Below are 18687 nucleotides of genomic sequence, written 5' to 3'. Positions count from 1 at the left end.
ATAGTTTATGCGTTCGCAAATATGAGAGCTCTATCATTGAAGTGGGTGGTGGCATTCAACAGGGTAAATAGGAAACGGAGGCCGGCACTGAAAGTGTTAATCAAATGTATTTTAATAACAAATACAATAATCAATCATAATGAAAACAAATGAAATAATACAAATTAATATGCAAGTTTAAATGTAAAGATAATGTGCAAATAATGTTTTAAAAGTAGCAGCCTCTGCCCCAGCACTGTGGTTCTGATGGGGCTGTTAACCTGGTCCAGGGGGGTGATGTGGATCCACTCACTAGGCTCCACCATCTCCAACAGCTGTAGGGGGAGAGGAGGATGAGTCAGATCAGACAGACTTCTAGGTATTTTGTTTGCTGTGAGTGAGAGGAGCTGTGTGTGTATGTGTGTGTCTTACTCTGATCTCCTGCAGAGGAACACACCATTTACAAATGACAGCGTCCATAAAGGAACGCGTGATTGCATTGCTATAGCAAACTTATAAATCATCAGATATAAGATAGCTAGCACTAACGTTCCCCGTCTCTGCAGTCTTAGCCCAAAAAGTTAAACTTTTTTCAACTGAGAAAAAAAAAGCAGCCTAGTCTAGACCATGGCGCTATATAGACAGTGGACGTTGGCACTAGCTATCTTAACAGTTACTTAACTTACCTAATTAATACTCCAGTCTAACGGAGCTGTAAACACCGGTAGCCTAGCCAAGCTCTAGTGTGCTCTAGTAGGCTGTAAGCTTGGCGCTGTTTAACGTTAGCTAACGTTACATAGTAGTTGGTGGACACGCAGCCTCAACAACATATTAACTGAAATAGTGTTCGCTTAGCAAGCATTATCCATGAGACATTCTGTTTTCCAACATGTAAGCTAAAACTTACCTATGATCCGAGTAGCTGTCATCATGGTTCCAGGGTGCTTGCTCGTGCATCACTGCTTTCTTCTTCTGTCGTTAGTACACAGAATGCAGTCATGGCAGACAAGGGAAATTATACTGCCCCAGCACTTCCTGTAGTGCATTTGCGCAGTTTTGAATGAACGTTACCGGCTCTCTGTTTACTTTTTATACGACGCATCGACACAAAAATTCCGCGTCGACGAATTTTTATGATCGACGTAGTCGATTATGTCGACTAAACGTTGCAGCCCTGATTTCATTAGCACTAAAAGTGATCTTTCTTTATTGTATCAAAAACTTCAGAATGTTATCTTTCAAAAGAGACCAGGCTTATGCATGTGCTATAAGTATAAATATGTATGCAGTCCTCAAAAACGAAAACAAAAATGGTAACTTTTCGGGGTGCCTGTTAACACTTTGAGTGCCAGCAGGGGGCGCCAGAAATAGCGCTTAAGAGTGCCAGCGCTGTAGTCAATGGGAGGGCGAGCACATTTGCGAACGCATAAACTATATCTTAAATTATGCCCATGTGTCTAATACGCCCGTCGCTTATCAATGACTTGTTTGCAGTCAACATTGTCGAAACGGATTGTTTGTAAACTTCCAGAAAAATAAATAAGATTCTGCAGGAATCACGCTTTACTGGAATACACAAAACACGGTAATTTTTCGGCCTATTTATTAATCGTTTTCAAATAAACGCTAGATTATCGATAGTATATGTGTACTTATGCACGCTAGAGAAGCTGGCTGAAAAATCGATTATCTTATTTCCTGATCAGCACACACACACTCACAGCCACACACACACATATGGGACACGCTGAGATATAGGTGAAAAGAGCTCTGATTATCCCAAGACTGGTCAAATAGATTCCTTACCTCAGATCAGATGTTCTCCAAAAAGATTATTCCAATTCCTGATCGCCATTTCAAATATCGATCGCGTTTATTGATCCAACGCTGGGTAGTGGAAACACATATTCCACACTGTTCTGAGGGTGGGCAATGACTGGGATCGTCTCCGGTTACATGCCTGACAAGTAAAATGTGGATTCCTGACTCTTTTTTTCCCATCCATTTCATTCAGTCCAATCCAATGGGTGCAATACCATCCGGAGAGACGATAGGGGGCTGTATTTTCCCTGTTCGAGTTCAGACATATCCCCACTGGTAACGTGAGGCTAGATTGATGACAAATGAAATCGATAATAATAAAAAAAACAATTAAATAACGAGATTTCTCGTTCTTGGCACTCAACGCATGGCATGAACTAACGAGTTTATCGTGGCTGGCACTCAAAGTGTTAAGAGGTTAATAATAATAATACACCTTATTTGTATAGTACCTTTCATACAAGAAAGGTTATTATTAATAATACTATTAATAATAATATTATGAATAATAATAAATATGTAGTAATGTAAAACATTGTTCATCATTGGAATATCCTGCTTGAATATTCCTCAGACGGCTAAAAATGGCATTCAGTAAAGCCCCATTATCTGTTATATACAGTATAGATATGGAGAATCATAACACTCATTGGACACAGCGATCTCACTTTCAGCCAGCTTTGCGAAATCCTTGTTGAGCAGCTCCTCCGCCGTCAGCTTAGAGAAGTTGTCGTCGCCGAAGGGGTTCCAGCTGGGCTGTGCGGTGGTGCCAGGAGGACCGGCACCGCCCTCCGCCCCCGGCTGGTACACGCTCTGCTGGGAGGAGCAAGGGGAGCCAGACGGAGTAGTGCTGGCCGACCTACAGCACAAGAGACGCACACCAACACACATACCAATTAGGAGCAGCCACAACAGAATTTTACCCTGGGTGTCATCTGCATAATAATGTAATTCTTTGGACACCGACATCGAGCGAGCGAGTAGTCCAAAGAGTTATTTGTAGACCGAATGTTTATTCCCAGTTTGGATTATTTTTGGGGTATAAATGGTAAATGATGATAGCGGTTTTATCCAAAGCGGTTTACAAATTTTGTTCCTCACATTTTACCCATTCATTCACACATCCACACAGTGACGGCGGAGGCGACCGTGCAAAGTGCCAACCTGCTCATTGGGAGCGGTTAGGGGGTTAAGTGTCTTGCTCAAGGACACTTCCGACACGCTGCCCGGGAGGAGCGGGAATCGAACCCGGGAACCTCCGGAATTACCAGACGACCGCACTACCTCCCGAGCAACTGTCACCCCAATTAGAGAAGCCACAACAGAATTTGACCAGGGGTGTGTCATCCACATAATGTCAATTCTTTGTACACCGACATCTCCATGCATGCAAATAAGAGTGGGCGAGTGAGTAGTCCACAGAGTTATTTGTAGACTGAATGGAGCGTTTATTCCCGTGTTTGGATTCTCTCAGGGTATAAATGGGAAATGTATTCTCTCCCGGGGTTCTCTGTTGTATGAATGGACTGTTCATTGCTGTGCTGAGACCCCTCTCTCTCTCTCTTTTCCACCCCCAAGCCATCAGACTCGTCAACAGAGCCCATGCTCATGCAATGCACACTTTTTAGAACTGTATATAGTCATCTTTATTTTAGTCATCTTATTTTATTCTATGCTAAATGTATTGTATTGCACTGCACACTTTTTAGAACTGTATATACTGTAGTAATATTTATTTTAGTCATCTTAATTTATTATGCAAAAAATTATTGTATTTTTATTATTGGAAGCTGCTATAGTCAAGGGACCACAATAAATAGATGTTCACTCTTCTTGCTCTAAAGTACTGAAATAAGTGACAATAAAGGAATCTGAAATCTGAATCTCTCTCTGTCTCGGTGTGCCAGGAATGGCACAGTTGATCCCCTCGGATCATGGGGATGAATGAATTCCGCTCACTTGGACTTGTGGAGGCTGGCCTCTGCAGCAGCCGCGTGGAGCAGCTGGGTGGACTTGCTGACTGGGACCCCGAACACAGCGCTGTGGGTGACGTCGCTCAGGATCCGCCGGTGGCCGCCCTTGGGGGCCATCTTTGGGGACGAGGGGGGCGTCATGGAGCTGACTTTGTGCATTCCACGGCCAGGGCTCTGGTTGGGAAGATGGAAGACAATTATTCATTATTTTCACATGGTTTTACTGTCTTTTTCTCTCTCTCTCCCTTTCTGCATTGTCTAGCTGCTACTGTGTTTATGCAAATGTTTTGTGTGTGTGTGCGTGTGTCAGGGTATCTGCAGGTTTCAACAAGTTAAAGACTTTTTAGAACCTTTTTAATACTGTGGTAGATAACCCTTTAATCTCTCATCCATCTTTCCTTTACCCCTCCTCCCATTCCTTCCTCTCTCTTTCATCTCCCTTCCTATCTACCCAACCCCCAGTCCTTCACCTCCCCAGATGTCCAGTCCATTTGACCCCCACCCTCTCCCGTTTGTATAAAGATGTTCCTCAGTGAGTGGGGGGTCTCTCAATCCCTGGTGTCCTAGCTAGTCACCTCGTTGTGAGTCATCCAGCCAACTCTAACTATTTTTGTATTGATACTTTGACTGAGTTAATCAATTGTATTAACCGGGTCTCCTGTTTAAATTCTTGCACGTTCCATACAAGCTCTCGCCAGACGCACCAATCTCCCGGTAACCCTGCAAAAAAACTACTTGAATACATTTCATATATTTATTTCATCTCCCGACAGCCGGGCTGCCCCCAAAATGTTGTAATTGAATTTAATACTTAAGACCTTTTAATACCCTGCAGATACCCTGGTGTGTGTGTGGTCAGGTGTTTACAGTGTGCTATCCTTACTTTAGATACTGTATGAGTCTGTTGTCCTGCTCGATAAACAAACCCCATGAGGGCTTTTTCTCCCTGCATGGTGGCCTTCATTTCAATGCTGAAAATCTAATTTTTTTTATATAGATTATGCAAAAAAAAAAAAGAGAAATGACAACGCCAATGATAGCAAGAAAACAGGAATGATACCAGGTTTGATTGAACACTAAGAGCTTATAAAACACAAGATGCATGGAGGAACGGTTGATTATGGTCCTCAAGATTAGGACTAATTGATTCCCAGTTGGTTATTAAAGCTGAATCAGAAAAGTAACAAACAAATCAGGAAAGCAGCTAGACAGGTCAGACAAAAACCCCTATTATTGAAAAGTGAATTCATTAATCAATCAAAAGGAGCAGTTCACTTAGTTTAAGAATCTGATTCTCAAACATTCCACTCAATCCACAAAGCTCTTGCTCTAGTGTTTTAGAGATATTGGAAGTAGAAACTGTTGGCATTTGTTAGTCAATGGGGTCCGTTAGCATATCTCAAAATTTTTTCTAGTCATATAATTAACAATGTTGTGTCAAATGGTTATGAAATTGTTTGGAAGTTGTAGGCTGTGATTTGACTTCCAGTGTAGCAATTTTTTAAAATAAAAAGTAAAAAAGTGAAGCATTAAGACTAAATTTATTCATAATGTAGGTCCAATATCTACTCTATATTAACAATGTAGAAAATGCTCGTTTTGATTATCTGATAAAAAAAATAGATGTGAAGTCCTGTCTGCTTCTCGGATGGTAAAGACGTTGCAAGAGCAGCCCCGGCTGAAAAATGTCATCCTTCACCACCGATCAATGAAATAGAAAGGTGAAACCATTGCCCCCCGTGCAAAAGAAATCAACAAATCATCCAGAAATAGAAATCTGGATGAGATCATTAGAGAGGTTTGACTAAGCCACCCTGATACACAGAACAGCCAGCAGCAGGAGGAGGGGGGAGGAGGAAGGGCGGGGTGTTACCATGGCCTCTGGGTCAGCGGGGGCAGCGGCGTCAGACTTGAGGATGGGAGTCAGACGGGGAGGGGAGGTTTCGGGGATGGGGACTAGTACCGCGGCACGGCTGGCTGACTGCTGGTGTTGCTGTGGCTGCTGGGAGGAACAGGCTTAGTTTTGGGCTGCAGAGGCACTGGAGAGAGATGCCTGAGAGGCTGATGCTGCTGTTGATACGGTTTACAGTAGAGAGACTGCACCAGCTGATGCTGCTGTGGTTTACAGTAGACTGTACCAGCTGCTGTGGTTTACAGTAGAGAGACTGTACCAGCTGCTGTGGTTTACAGTAGAGACTGTACCAGCTGCTGTGGTTTACAGTAGAGAGACTGTACCAGCTGCTGTGGTTTACAGTAGAGAGACTGTACCAGCTGCTGTGGTTTACAGTAGAGACTGTACCAGCTGCTGTGGTTTACAGTAGAGAGACTGCACCAGCTGATGCTGCTGTGGTTTACAGTAGAGAGACTGTACCAGCTGCTGTGGTTTACAGTAGAGACTGTACCAGCTGCTGTGGTTTACAGTAGAGACTGTACCAGCTGATGCTGATGTGGTTTACAGTAGAGATACTGTACCAGCTGATGCTGATGTGGTTTACAGTAGAGACTGTACCAGCTGCTGGAGGCTAGGAGGCTGAAATTGGGCATGGATGTTGAAGAACGTTTTGTTTCTTCTCCTGGTTGTAGACGGTTGAGGGAGAGGATCCCGATGCAGAAGACATATAGTCTAACTCCCCCATGTGGGTCGGCAGTACCAGGGGACCACCATTTCCTCAACTCTCCCCTCTGCCCCGTCTCCTGTGAAACTTCCTCTAGTACCTACCTGCCCCCCCCAAACACACACACACCCCACCCCACCTGAACTGCTGACTCACATGCAGTGCTATTTTGAGCCGGCATTATCGGCGTGCCTCTCTGCCAACCAGACTTCCACACAACGCATTCCATTCTGTATCGCTCCTTCTTTCGATTTCACACGCCACGAATGCCCGGCAACGTGTGTGTGTGTGTTCATGCCAATTGGCTAAAGGGGGCATGGCCTGTAACAAAAAGGTTGCAGCTATTGCAAATCTGTGCTTGTTTTTTCTGGTATTCCTGCTTTATTTGACAGTGGAAGGCAACAACAGAGACAGGAGGGGGAGAGGGGACGACACACAAAACACGAGCTGGACTCAAACCCAAGACCCCCGTTGCTAGTGCCTAGTCCACCATGACAGAGTGCATCAAATGCAGAGGTCTGGAGCCTATTTATTCACTAGATATAAATAGACCCTGTTGTTATCACATTGTAACCTCTTTCAACCGAGTGACACTGACAGTGTGAGCAAAGAAAAATGATGTCCTGAAACAGGCTCAAGCTAAAGCAACAAAAGGGGGAAAAGCATGAACCTGCCACTACTAATATATATATGGCATTACTTGTAATCAAATAGGCTAATTCAACCTGTGTAACCCACCCATCCTCAAACACCATCCTGTAAAGTGACTTTTACAAGCCAACTCAATTCCAAACCTCAAGGTGACCTCAATATACATGCCTCAAGCTGCTTGTGTTTTGTTTGTAGTCAGGGAATGAGGGTTGAACACGCAAACACACACACAGACAGAGACATAAAAAAAAAAAAAAACCCAAATTGCATTATTTCCATAGCAAGTCCATGTCCAAGACAAGCCCACCTGCTGGCCGGCCTGCTGTTGTGGATTGAAGAATCCCTGTTGCTGCTTCATGACGAGGTGCTGATGCTGCTGGGGCGTGGCCTGTGGCTGCAGGTTGCTGCTCTGTGCCGGTAGGGGCGTGGCCTGTAGCTGCAGGTTGCTGCTCTGTGCTGGTAGGGGCGTGGCCTGTGGCTGCAGGTTGCTGCTCTGTGCCGGTAGGGGCGTGGCCTGTGGCTGCAGGTTGTTAGTCTGTGCCGGTAAGGGCGTGGCCTGGGTGCCGGGAGCAGCCTGCTGAGCCGTTTGGACAGAGGCAGCAGCAGCCGACGAGGGAACGCTGATCCCCGCACCTGGGAGGGAGAGAGGAAGAAAGTTGTTAGGGAACGCTGATCCCCGCGCCTGGGAGGGAGAGAGGAAGAAAGTTGCTAGTGTTGGATTCTGATCAATCAGCCAGTATCACGTCTTCGTCTGTTTGGCTTGTGTTATCCTCTCCATCCACTGAACTCTGCGTTGTGTTTGTTTCTCTCCCGACGTCTTCTCATACTGGCTGTACAATCTTATCATTCCCCGTTAATGCAATCCGCAACCGTAAGAATTCGACACCTTGACAGCATAATACCTTTCTTGAAAGAGCGTTGTTTATTATATAAACAGAACCTCATAATCAGATGGGAACCAATTCGTATTGTCATTGCTATCGTCCTTCTGCTATTCAGTCCAATAGTGGCTCAGGCCTTGTCGTTAGCCAAAACCCTCCTTGTGTTAGCCGAAGCTAATGATGATGTGGCCTTCTCCCCCCCCCCCCCCCCTCTCTGTGATGAGAGGAGGGAGCCGTCTCAAAGTCGTTCTTAGTCGTTCTTGGTCTGCCCTAGTCTCAGTCTAGTCTGCCTTACACCCGGAAACACTGTCGGATTTATAGGATCTTCGTCATAGCAACGACGGCCTCGCCCCTCTCCTGGTTGTCATGCGACGCGCTGTCATGACAACTGCTAATAACCTTTACCACACATTTCAAAACGTTTCATTACTGTCAAACCCTCCATCGCTCTGCTCTCTGTCTCCTGCTGCTGTTATCAGTTTGTTTATGTTACCACCCTGCCGATGACCTCGGAGCCCTATGGCTCTCTGTCTAGTTTGACTAGAGACAGACACACATGCAAACCCTGATGATAATGGTAATGATGATAATGGTATTACCCTCTTAAAGCTTGTCTCTATATATCAGTTATAAACCAAATATACATTGAAAAAACACCGATATCTCTCATTAGGGAACGCTGATCCCCGCGCCTGGGAGGGAGATAGGAAGAAAGTTGTTAGGGAACGCTGATCCCCGCGCCTGGGAGGGAGAGAGGAAGAAAGACGCCTTGTTAGACTAAAACTAATCAAAAGAAGAAGCAAATGCAACTACATTTTTAAGTGAATATCCTTTTCAAGTATGCTGCTATACTATAGCAAGGCCTGGATTCAGTGAGTGAGTTGAATTATTATAGAACAGTCATCAAGCGAAAAGAGGAGTCATTAACAGCACAGGTTCAATGAATGAATGAATGAATGATTTTATTTTCACGTCTGGCCACTTCCCTGTGTCCCCTGTGATTATTCAGACACATTTTTGGGAGAAATTAATTTCTAATGGCATCGCGCTGACACACAAGACATTTGTATTAATAAAAATACAAATGAAAAGATATAGATAACAAAACTACTTAAACAGATGACAAAATGAAGAGCTCAGCGAGGAGAGTGAGAGCGGGCGAGCGACAGAGAGAAGCAAATGGACCAGACAAGAGGCCCTGGGAGACCGTCTGTGTCAGAGGCCTCATTAATACTCAACTAAAAGCCTTTTAAGAACGGGCAAATTGAACCACTGGGATGAGAAGGCCACGCTCAGTCAGCTAAAGACTTGCACAGTTCAATATGTCGAGCTCAATAAAAGACATTTGTTCCAGTGTGTATTGCTGTTACTAGGGTTGCCGCGGTGATGTGAAATTCCCCATGAGTGATAAACTATTACCAGTGACACCGGACATTTTACAAGATGACACTCAATCTCTGTAGAGCAGAGAGGGGAAATGGGGGAGACAGCGCGGACCTCCACACGCGGTATGTTATCCCAGGGAAACCCCTCGCTGTCGGGTGAAAACACACCTCCGCCTGACCAACAGAGGAGACATGTGGTAGTCTACACCCTCCCCCTGACCAACAGAGGAGACATGTGGTAGTCTACACCCTCCCCCTGACCGACAGAGGAGACATGTGGTGGTCTACACCCTCCCCCTGACCGACAGAGGAGACATGTGGTGGTCTACACCCTCCCCCTGACCGACAGAGGAGACATGTGGTAGTCCACACTAGGGATGCACCGAATGGGAAATTCTTGGCCGAAACCGATACCGAAAATAGGAAACAGTGGGCGAAAACCGAATGCAGAAAGGCCGAAAATGATTAATATAAATATATATATAATGTATTTTTTTTAGCTACCTGATTATGGCAAAAGACATGATTATGGCAAAACTTTACTTAAATAATATTAATAATCACTATTATGGGCCCATAAAACATTTATTAAGCACTTTTGAATGCATACATTAATTCCAGACTGACTGCTGAAAGATTGTACAATTTAAACATTTTCTCTTTGCATACAACAAAATGTGCATTAAAGTCAAGTGCATTTTCTTTTCTCTGTAGGATAACTACAACAAAGTGCATTCAGAACAAAGCCAAGGTGCTTTAAAACTGCATAACGATCTGCATAAAGACACACAGGACTGTTGTATTTACTACATCTCCCATGACTTTTAGCGGGGGATGACGTAGCTTACGAGAGACGGGTCAAAGAGGAATGGAAGTGTTAGCTAGCTTAATGTAGGGCTGGGCGATATGGCTTCTAAATGATATCGCGATATTTTTTGGCCATATCACGATATTTTGACATTTCCTCTAAAGCAGGGGTTCCCAAACTTTTCAGGCCAGGACCCAGAAAATAAGGCGTCAGAGAGCCGCGGCCCAATGCACATAGTCAGGCTTTTCTTTTTTTTTGCCAGGCGACCGATTTTTTTAGCCAAATATCACTTCAATCCTATTAGTTATTCATTTATATGTGCTATTTATGAGAGGGCTAACTTGTTGCAAAATAATAATGATAATAATAATAGCCTCATTAAAATACTATTGTTGCTTCGGTTGTTTTCAGCGTTTTATGTGCATAATCTGTTATTTAGTTTGAAATGTTCGTTGAAATAAGTAGATTTTTTTGTTTTTGTTTATTTATTAAGTTAATATAAAACCATATAGTCACATTTTAGAATACAATAGAATAGAATACAACTAGAAACACTGTCCTGGCCTGCTTCTAAGTTCAGTGGCCTGACAAAAAAAAAATAAAAAAAAATAAAAAAGTTTATTTTTTATTTATTTTTTATTTTTTAATCATCTCGCGGCCCACCCGTGGACCCCGACTTTGGGAACCACTGCTCTAAAGCACTTAAAAATGCTTGATTCCCTTTGATGCATACAGTCATGCCAATATGATGATTATAATAAGTCCCTGCAAAATATGTTTCCATTATTAAACCATGAAGATGCTTTAAAAAATAATTAAATGAAAATGTACTAAGAGTAGTCTACTAACACACGAATAAATTTTTTTATTTACATCTAAGACAATTCATATAAAAACTATTGGGTGCCAAAGACTTTTGCACAGTACTGTGTTTTCTATCCACTTTAGCCAAACACACACACATATATAGATATACACATATATATACTACTGTGAGAAAATAATAATCACACACAAAGCCTTACAAAGGGATAATGGCTTATAGCAGACTTAATGATTTTAGAATATTTCAGGTATTACATCAATGCCTACTGAATACTGAGATAACCTAACATCTCAGGTCCAAAGAGAAAGAGAAAAAAGGAAGACAGAGAAGGAGTGGAGTTGAAGGATAGAGAGAGAGGGAGAGAAGGGGGAGAGAGGGAGAGAAGGGGGAGGGAGAGAGAGAGAGAGAGAGAGAGAGAGAACGCGTTTGCGTTTTGAGCGTATAAGCTGCCGTAGGCGATGATGTCACACTCGAATGTAAACAGGAAGTTGAACACACGGAGATTGAAACTAGATGAAAGAAACGAATAACCAATAAATATGAAGTTATCTTTAAACCTCTGTTGTCAAGCGTCGTCAATATAACCCACCCCCTTTTCTCACTAATGGAACTAGTGTCGTGGAGTCCGCTTTGAGCTAACGCTAGCAGCTAAGAGCTAACGCTAGTTAGCTTAGCCTATTATGGTTTAACTTATCAGCTAACGTTAGCCCATTGCATGTCATTGAAGCTCCGCGCTGGTCTGTGTAATGAAATTACAATTGCATATCATTTAAGGTCCGCGCTGGTCTGTCTATAATGAAATGAGAGGAACGATCTGCACTAAAGCAAGTCTCATATCAGCCGCAACGTGACAACATATACTCGATGTTCACGATATAGTAATGGTGAGGATATAAAGCATGTTAAAGACGCATTTATTGGATGTGGTGCTCGCGGTCGCGGAGTTTACATAGAAACAGCGCGACTCCCAAGAGGAGTTAGTTATCACAGGCTGCAGACGCAGGAAGAGCTGCCAAGCTGCTCACGTTACACGTTGCACGTTTTGATTACGTCATCACAACAACACTTTCGGTTACGAACGTTACGTATCCCTGTTCTTTGACATTCTGTGATATATTTTCGGTGCCAAAACCCTTTCGGCCGAAAGCCGAAAGAGCCTTTTTAACAATTTTCGGCCGATAATTTTCGGTGCATCCCTAGTCCACACCCTCCCCCTGACCGACAGAGGAGACATGTGGTGGTCTACACTCTAAATGGTAAATGGCTGCTTATCCAAAGCGCTTTACAATTTGTTACTCACATTTTAGCCATTCATTCACACATTGACACACCGACGGCGGAGGCAACCATGCAAGGTGCCAACCTGCTCATCGGGAGCAATTAGGGGTGCAAGTGTCTTGCTCAAGTACACATCGACAAGCTGCCCGGGAGGAGTGGGAATCGAACCGGGAACCTCCGGATTGCCAGACGACTGCTCTACCTCCCGAGCCACTGTCGCCCCTCCCCCCGACAGAGGAGACATTACGCTAACGTAATGTTACTAAGCTGACCCCAAACAGTTCAGTTCACAGCGGAGCAGTCCTCTGTGCGGGTTTACTTTAGCTTTCCTTTAAGTTGATTTCGTGGGGATAACATTATGTCCCTTTCTCTCTCTGTACATTCTGTAGAATACCATTTAACCATTATAAATGATTTATTATTTTATTAACGCCAAATGTTAAGTAGCCACATGGATAGTGAATAATAGTTAAATTCATTAGCGATATTAGAAATATTGTGTCCATGCGTATGCATAGACGCCTGGCCATAAGAGCATTCGGAGCATCTGCTCTCCCACTATTGAACTTGGGGGAGCAAAGGCATGCTCTTGCTCCACCACTTTTTGATCATATGAAAAATATGATATATCCCCCCCCCAATATATAAATCTAACCATAACTACGTAATTTCAATCAAATTAATAATACGCAATGACACTTAATAGCGAGTTTTTAAGTTTCCAAAGATTCTGTCCCCCCCTGCCCTCCACATTTGAATGGTTTGATCCACTGCATACCACGGTCCCTCCCCCAGCAGTCAGTAGCGCGTACAGGCTGAGTGCGTGTGTGTGTCACAGGCGACAGTCTCTTATCGGTGGCAGGATTTTCCAGTAAGTTGTTCAAAACAAAAGATTATGTTAGACATGTCTTTACTATTGAGTGGTAGAACTTCTACCACGAGTGTTTCACATCCCGAAATGCCATCTGGTCATACCGTAAATCCTCTAATAATAATAATAATAAATAATAACAACGTTTCCCCCTGGTTGGCGTTAGCTTTAGTGCTAGCCGCTAGCTAACGTTGTCATATTATCTAGATATGTGGTGTCAGCTGGATGACATGACTTCGTTTGCAAAATACGTTCGCTATCTATATGGCAGACGAGCAGGGCCGGATTAACGACGGCCGCGGCCCGTGGGCCTCTAGTGACGAGGGGCCTCAAATTCCTTTTTTCTTTTTTTTTAACTTTTTTTTTGGAGATCGATGTCATGACTGTGCACTGCAGACTCAGGGAGGAGGCAGAGAAGGAGAGAAAAAGACACAAGAGTTACAGGTAATGGAAATATATCTTTTATATCTTATTAAAAACTTGGCCTATTTGAAAGGAGATTGATTTAATAAAAATAAATGAGCGAAAAATCAATATACAGTATATATACAGTATATATATATTAATATATTATTATTATAGTAATTGGCTATCATACTGCAATATAAACTGAGTTTTATAGTGAAAAGAACAGCTTTATTGGTCAAGATTGAAGGCTCTATATTGCAGGAAATTGCACGTACAGGTTCATTAAATTAAAAAAAAATCTGCCGTGGAGGGGGTCGTGCATGACCCCCTCCAAACTACCCATTGCCTGTCCCAAAAAAAATGAAAAAAAAAATAATAATTTAATTAAAAAAAAAATATTAAAAAAAAATTGCACCCCCACTTTCAACTATAACTAGGCGGCCATGTGCGTATGTATGTATGTGTGTGTGTGTGTGTGTATATATAAGTCTACTATAGGCTACTGTTTTTGATATTGATTATCTTCAACAATCCTGAGGCAGAAAGAAAAGACTGCATCATGGGACTTATTTATTCAAAAGGAATTTTTTTTAAGATTTTAAATATTTAAAAAAATCTATAATTTTTAATAATAATGGTGAAAACCATGACATTTCCTCAGACAATAAGTGTGACATCCCTAGTTAGTAGTTACCAATATAACAGAGGAGCACTGGTAGCTTCCACTGTTGGCAGACCTTACAACTCCCCAAAAACACACACACCCACAATTTCATCAGCACTTGGTAAAGCACCAGCAGTGGCAGCCCTGAGACAGAGGTGTGGCAACAACAAGCGGACATTACCGATAGGCTGGGGTCCTCCTCCAGACACGCTGGGCCTCTTGCGCGGGGTGAGGGCAGGCTGAATGGGCAGGATGCCTGTTATAGGCTGGTGCTGGGCTTGGCCTGCCTTGGGCCGCTGTCGAGGGGCGATGGACGTCTCCATGGTGGGAACGGGATCCGTGAGCCTGGTGAAGGAACAGAGAGGTCAGGTTAAAGAAGTCCTGTACATCAGTTAGGGATGAGCGATTCATCGCGTTTCAATAAAAATTTTGACTTCCCACGATCATGAAAACAAGATAAGAGATAAAATGATTATTGTGCCACATGCCGCGTTGCTCTCATTGTCTTGTGTTGTAAATGCGGTGCACCCTTCCTTCAACCCAAACAGTAGTGTAACTGAGGGGTTACAAAACCCTGACTGTATTAAAGATTGTGATAGATTAAACCACTGCTAGTTATGTACTTTAATTACTGGCCAGACAGTACATCAAATATAGATGGTGAACACCCACAAGAACACGGCATTGACAAAGAAATAGTATTTGAGGGTAATTTATTATTATTAGGCAACATTAGGTTACAGAATGAGAATTAGGGTCGCGCTTGTATGGCGAAGAATATACGTAAAGTCAGTCAATAGCATGAGTCACTAAGAATAGCAGGAATCCTACGATGGGTCTAAGTTGACACCACCTGTCGTATAGTAGCAACTAGATAGGGCAACACTGGTACCGCCTGGAGACAATGGGTTCCCTCCGGGGGTGTAAGGCCTGGAGGGTAGAGGAATGTTCGGGTACTCCGTCTGATTCAATGAGGAATAAAGAGACTCCAGGTACAGGAGTCGGTCCTTGTAAACTCCCTTGATCAGCAGCAAAGTAATAATTGTAATCCAAATGCTAGATAGCATTGATGACAGCTAGCCAGCCTCCGTCCACGAGGCCGGCCCGAGTTGTAATCCTCACGAGGTTGAATCCCAAACGACAGTGGAAATCAACGATGCTCTTCTCCGGGTACCACGTTCCAAATCAATATAATCCAACCAGTAATGGTTCTGCAATCGCCGACGCCGATTCTCCTGTGTACATGTCCAACGGTTCTCCGCCTAGGACTCCTCGGGTGTGGGCGACGTATTTAGGCCACACACCCTGGCTAAGTACACTAGCTGAAGACACGACGAACCGCTGGGTAATGCTACACACGAACGAACTGTGGCCGCACGATATACAATAAATGAACGACTATTTACTTCACATTAGATTAGGTCGAACTCGACGTTACTTTACTAAACTATTCGCACGTGGTTCTCAATGCTCTGTTAGACGCAAGGTTGCTCACTTCACTGCACGTTGACTCGTGGTGAAGGTGGGTAAGGTACTGAACGTTCTCGAATTGAACTACTGCTGTGCGCACCTTGCGCTCTATATATACTTAAGTGAATATCTAGTCCCAAACCGCAGTCTTTGTCTGGTATCAATACGCTGACTCCGGGCATGTTCTGACATGCCTGAACTTGTCTTTGAACCTGCCGTTGGGGGCTTGCGCGCTGGCGCCTGGGGGCGCTGTCCAATAGGAGAGCGAATATTACTCTGGTTTGAACGCAGGTAAAGGGATATTCCGTGTATATATATAAATAATATACAAAGTATATCAAACAATAAAGGTAGATTCTCAGTTTAATCTGGCCCTTCACAACAAGTAGTTTTAGCTCGTGTTGAGAGGTGATGAGGGAGACACGGCCCGTTTCTCCAGTTACTGTATTTTTAATCTTCTGTAACTTGTAAAAGATGAGTAATCGTGTTTAATAATCATGATTTCAATATTGATCTAAATAATCGTGATTATGATTTTTGATGCCGATGTCAGTGTACCAGCGTGCCAGCGTATAAGGCCCGGCTTTATTTCCTTTGCAATAAAGTGATCTCGATTCACACTGATGACGATAACTGGAAATGCTCTGCCCTTGACTCACCTGGCTTTGGTTGATTGACTCTTTTTGGCCACAGCTTCACTGGCTCTGATGGGCTCAGGAAGCTTCACAGGAATGGGTGAATTCTGAGAGGGTTAAGAAGAGGCACGCTTCTTAAATTAACAAGTGCAATCGAACCAAGCATGTTCACACACTTTCATCCTTGTATTATACATGGTGTTGAGGAAATAACACATTCTGAGCATCCTGGCTCCAGCATACGGACCAGTCTGCTCTAATGTCCAGTCTGGAGGCTGCTTTGTGGGATGAGACTAGAAATGCGCTGATTCAGAGCACAAAGTGCTGACGTTGTCAATACATTGCAAAGAGGCCTGGGGGGGGGGGGGGGGCAGCCAATGGGCGAAAGCCAAAAAAAAGCTCAGCTTCTGTTCGCCGTCATATTGACCTGGACTAATGTTTCTTTTTGCGAAACAATGAGATGCAATTAAAGCCACTTCGTGTGGGATACTATAACAGGGATCTCTCTCTCTGTGACGGAAAAAAGAGGATTAGCCCGTCATCGATAAAGACTTTCAACACCAGTCCCGTGTTTGCCTCATCTCGACGATGACTTACATGTACATTTTGGACGGGACACTCTCGTCTGGCCAGCTTAAAGGCAAAGTAAGATGCTTGGTAGATGTCTGGTCTGGTATCAGGGTCAGGTTCCAGCATGTATCCTGGCAGAAGAACACGGGCATGGGATGATGACAAACACAGACGCAAGAAGTCAGCTATATAAATCCAATCCATTATTATTATTATTATTATTATTATTATTATTATTATTATTATTATTATTATTATTATTATTATTATTATTATTATTATTAAGAAAGAGTTCACATTGACATAAGTTTTGCACACACACAGATGCATGTATTCATACACAGACACACATAAGACTGACTATTCATCTGACTGCACATTAATCTTACAAAAATGACTAAACACTGCACAGACTCTGGCGCTGCTATGTATACTATTATCAATATAATATACTGCCAATCTATTATTATTATAATTACTATGTTCTATTATTATTATATATATATATGATATTATTATTATTATCTTTTTTTCCTGTCAGTATCCCAAGGGGATTAATAAAGAAATTAACACACACACACACACACACACACACACAGACACACACACACACACACGTGGCGTGTGAAATCGAAAGAAGGAGCGATACAGAATGGAATGCGTTGTGTGGAAGTCTGGTTGGCAGAGAGGCACGCCGATAATGCCGGCTCAAAATAGCACTGCATGTGAGTCAGCAGTTCAGGTGGGGTGGGGTGTGTGTAGGCCTGCCACGATAACAAATTTTGCTGGGCGATTAATTGCCCCCGAAAATATCGCGATAAGCGATATTATTGCGACCGGTTAAAAAAAAAATTGAGAAATTTATTTCCCAAAACTTTTATTTTGAAGCCCACCGCTCCGTCTTTTCCGGTTTAAGACTTTTATTTTGAAGCCCACCGACCGGACCGGAAGTATTGTTGCGATTATCCTAGCCGACAACTTGTCTCGTCTGGTTGTGTTTTTTAGTTTTAACGTTAGCTACTAACGTTAGATGCAGCTACTACAGGCAATCAACGATGAGGAGGACGCGTCAAAGCCGTATATAATAGAATAGCTGTGGTGCGTAGGCACTGCAGCACGACTCGAAAATGACCCGTTATAATAAATTAATTCATGTTTAACTTGTCCCCGTCTCCAGTGCTTTGACTAGCCCCACCCGTTCATTGTAAACAATGATGCATGTAATTGTATTAACGTTATTCTGTGTTATTCTAACGTTACACTACAAATAACGCTACTTGGTTAAAAGGAGCAACACTATTGAGAAATGTAGGTAAGCTAAATATGTGGCGTTGCTACTGCCCCACGGAGCTCCCGTGCTGTGCTCTGTAGTAACGCCAGCGGCCAACCCACACGGAGAGTGACTGACAAGGGGCACTGGTTCCGCCTCATTAAAACAAACGCGCAAATAGCAATTAATCGCGCCCGTCAAAATCATTGCATTCATTTTAATTATCGCGGCAATTAATCGATTTATTGCTTATCGTGGCAGGCCTAGGTGTGTGTGTGTGTGTGTGTGTGTGTGTGTGTGTTTGGGGGGGGGCAGGTAGGTACTAGAGGAAGTTTCACAGGAGACAGGGCAGAGGGGAGAGTTGAGGAAATGGTGGTCCCCTGGTACTGCCGACCCACATGGGGGAGTTAGACTATATGTCTATCGGGATCCTCTCCCTCAACCGTCTACAACCAGGAGAAGAAACAAAACTTTCTTCAAAGAGACATTTCACCAGTGTACGAGTCAGAGCCTTTCTTCTTTTGCCTAAGGCTTTAATTACACACCTAAGAGAGAGAGAGAGAGAGAGAGAGAGAGAGCGAG

At 43.3% G+C, this 18687-nt stretch overlaps 1 protein-coding gene across 7 annotated transcripts in view; it reads right to left on the bottom strand.

Annotated features, from left to right (window-relative positions):
• Window positions 1–18687, bottom strand: part of LOC311235942 (AP2-associated protein kinase 1-like) — a gene marked incomplete at its 3' end in the record, with an annotated part of 83100 nt that overhangs the window by 29913 nt on the left and 34500 nt on the right. For 5 of the 7 annotated variants that reach the window (XM_084323470.1, XM_084323473.1, XM_084323474.1 and 2 more), the window contains exons 8-14: window positions 16863–16966; window positions 16290–16372; window positions 14342–14505; window positions 7347–7672; window positions 5647–5775; window positions 3760–3947; window positions 2469–2659 (exon numbers count right to left, since the gene is read on the bottom strand). In XM_084323470.1, coding sequence (XP_084179596.1) covers window positions 2469–2659; window positions 3760–3947; window positions 5647–5775; window positions 7347–7672; window positions 14342–14505; window positions 16290–16372; window positions 16863–16966 — 1185 coding nt within the window. The remainder of the gene's footprint in view (window positions 1–2468; window positions 2660–3759; window positions 3948–5646; window positions 5776–7346; window positions 7673–14341; window positions 14506–16289; window positions 16373–16862; window positions 16967–18687) is intronic. The other 2 variants (XM_084323471.1, XM_084323475.1) reach the window with 2 other exon arrangements.

Source organism: Notolepis coatsorum (assembly GCF_963971535.1).
Source record: "Notolepis coatsorum genome assembly, chromosome: 10".
Classification (NCBI taxonomy): Eukaryota; Metazoa; Chordata; class Actinopteri; order Aulopiformes; family Paralepididae; genus Notolepis; species Notolepis coatsorum.
This window is presented reverse-complemented; position numbering and strand designations above follow the sequence as displayed.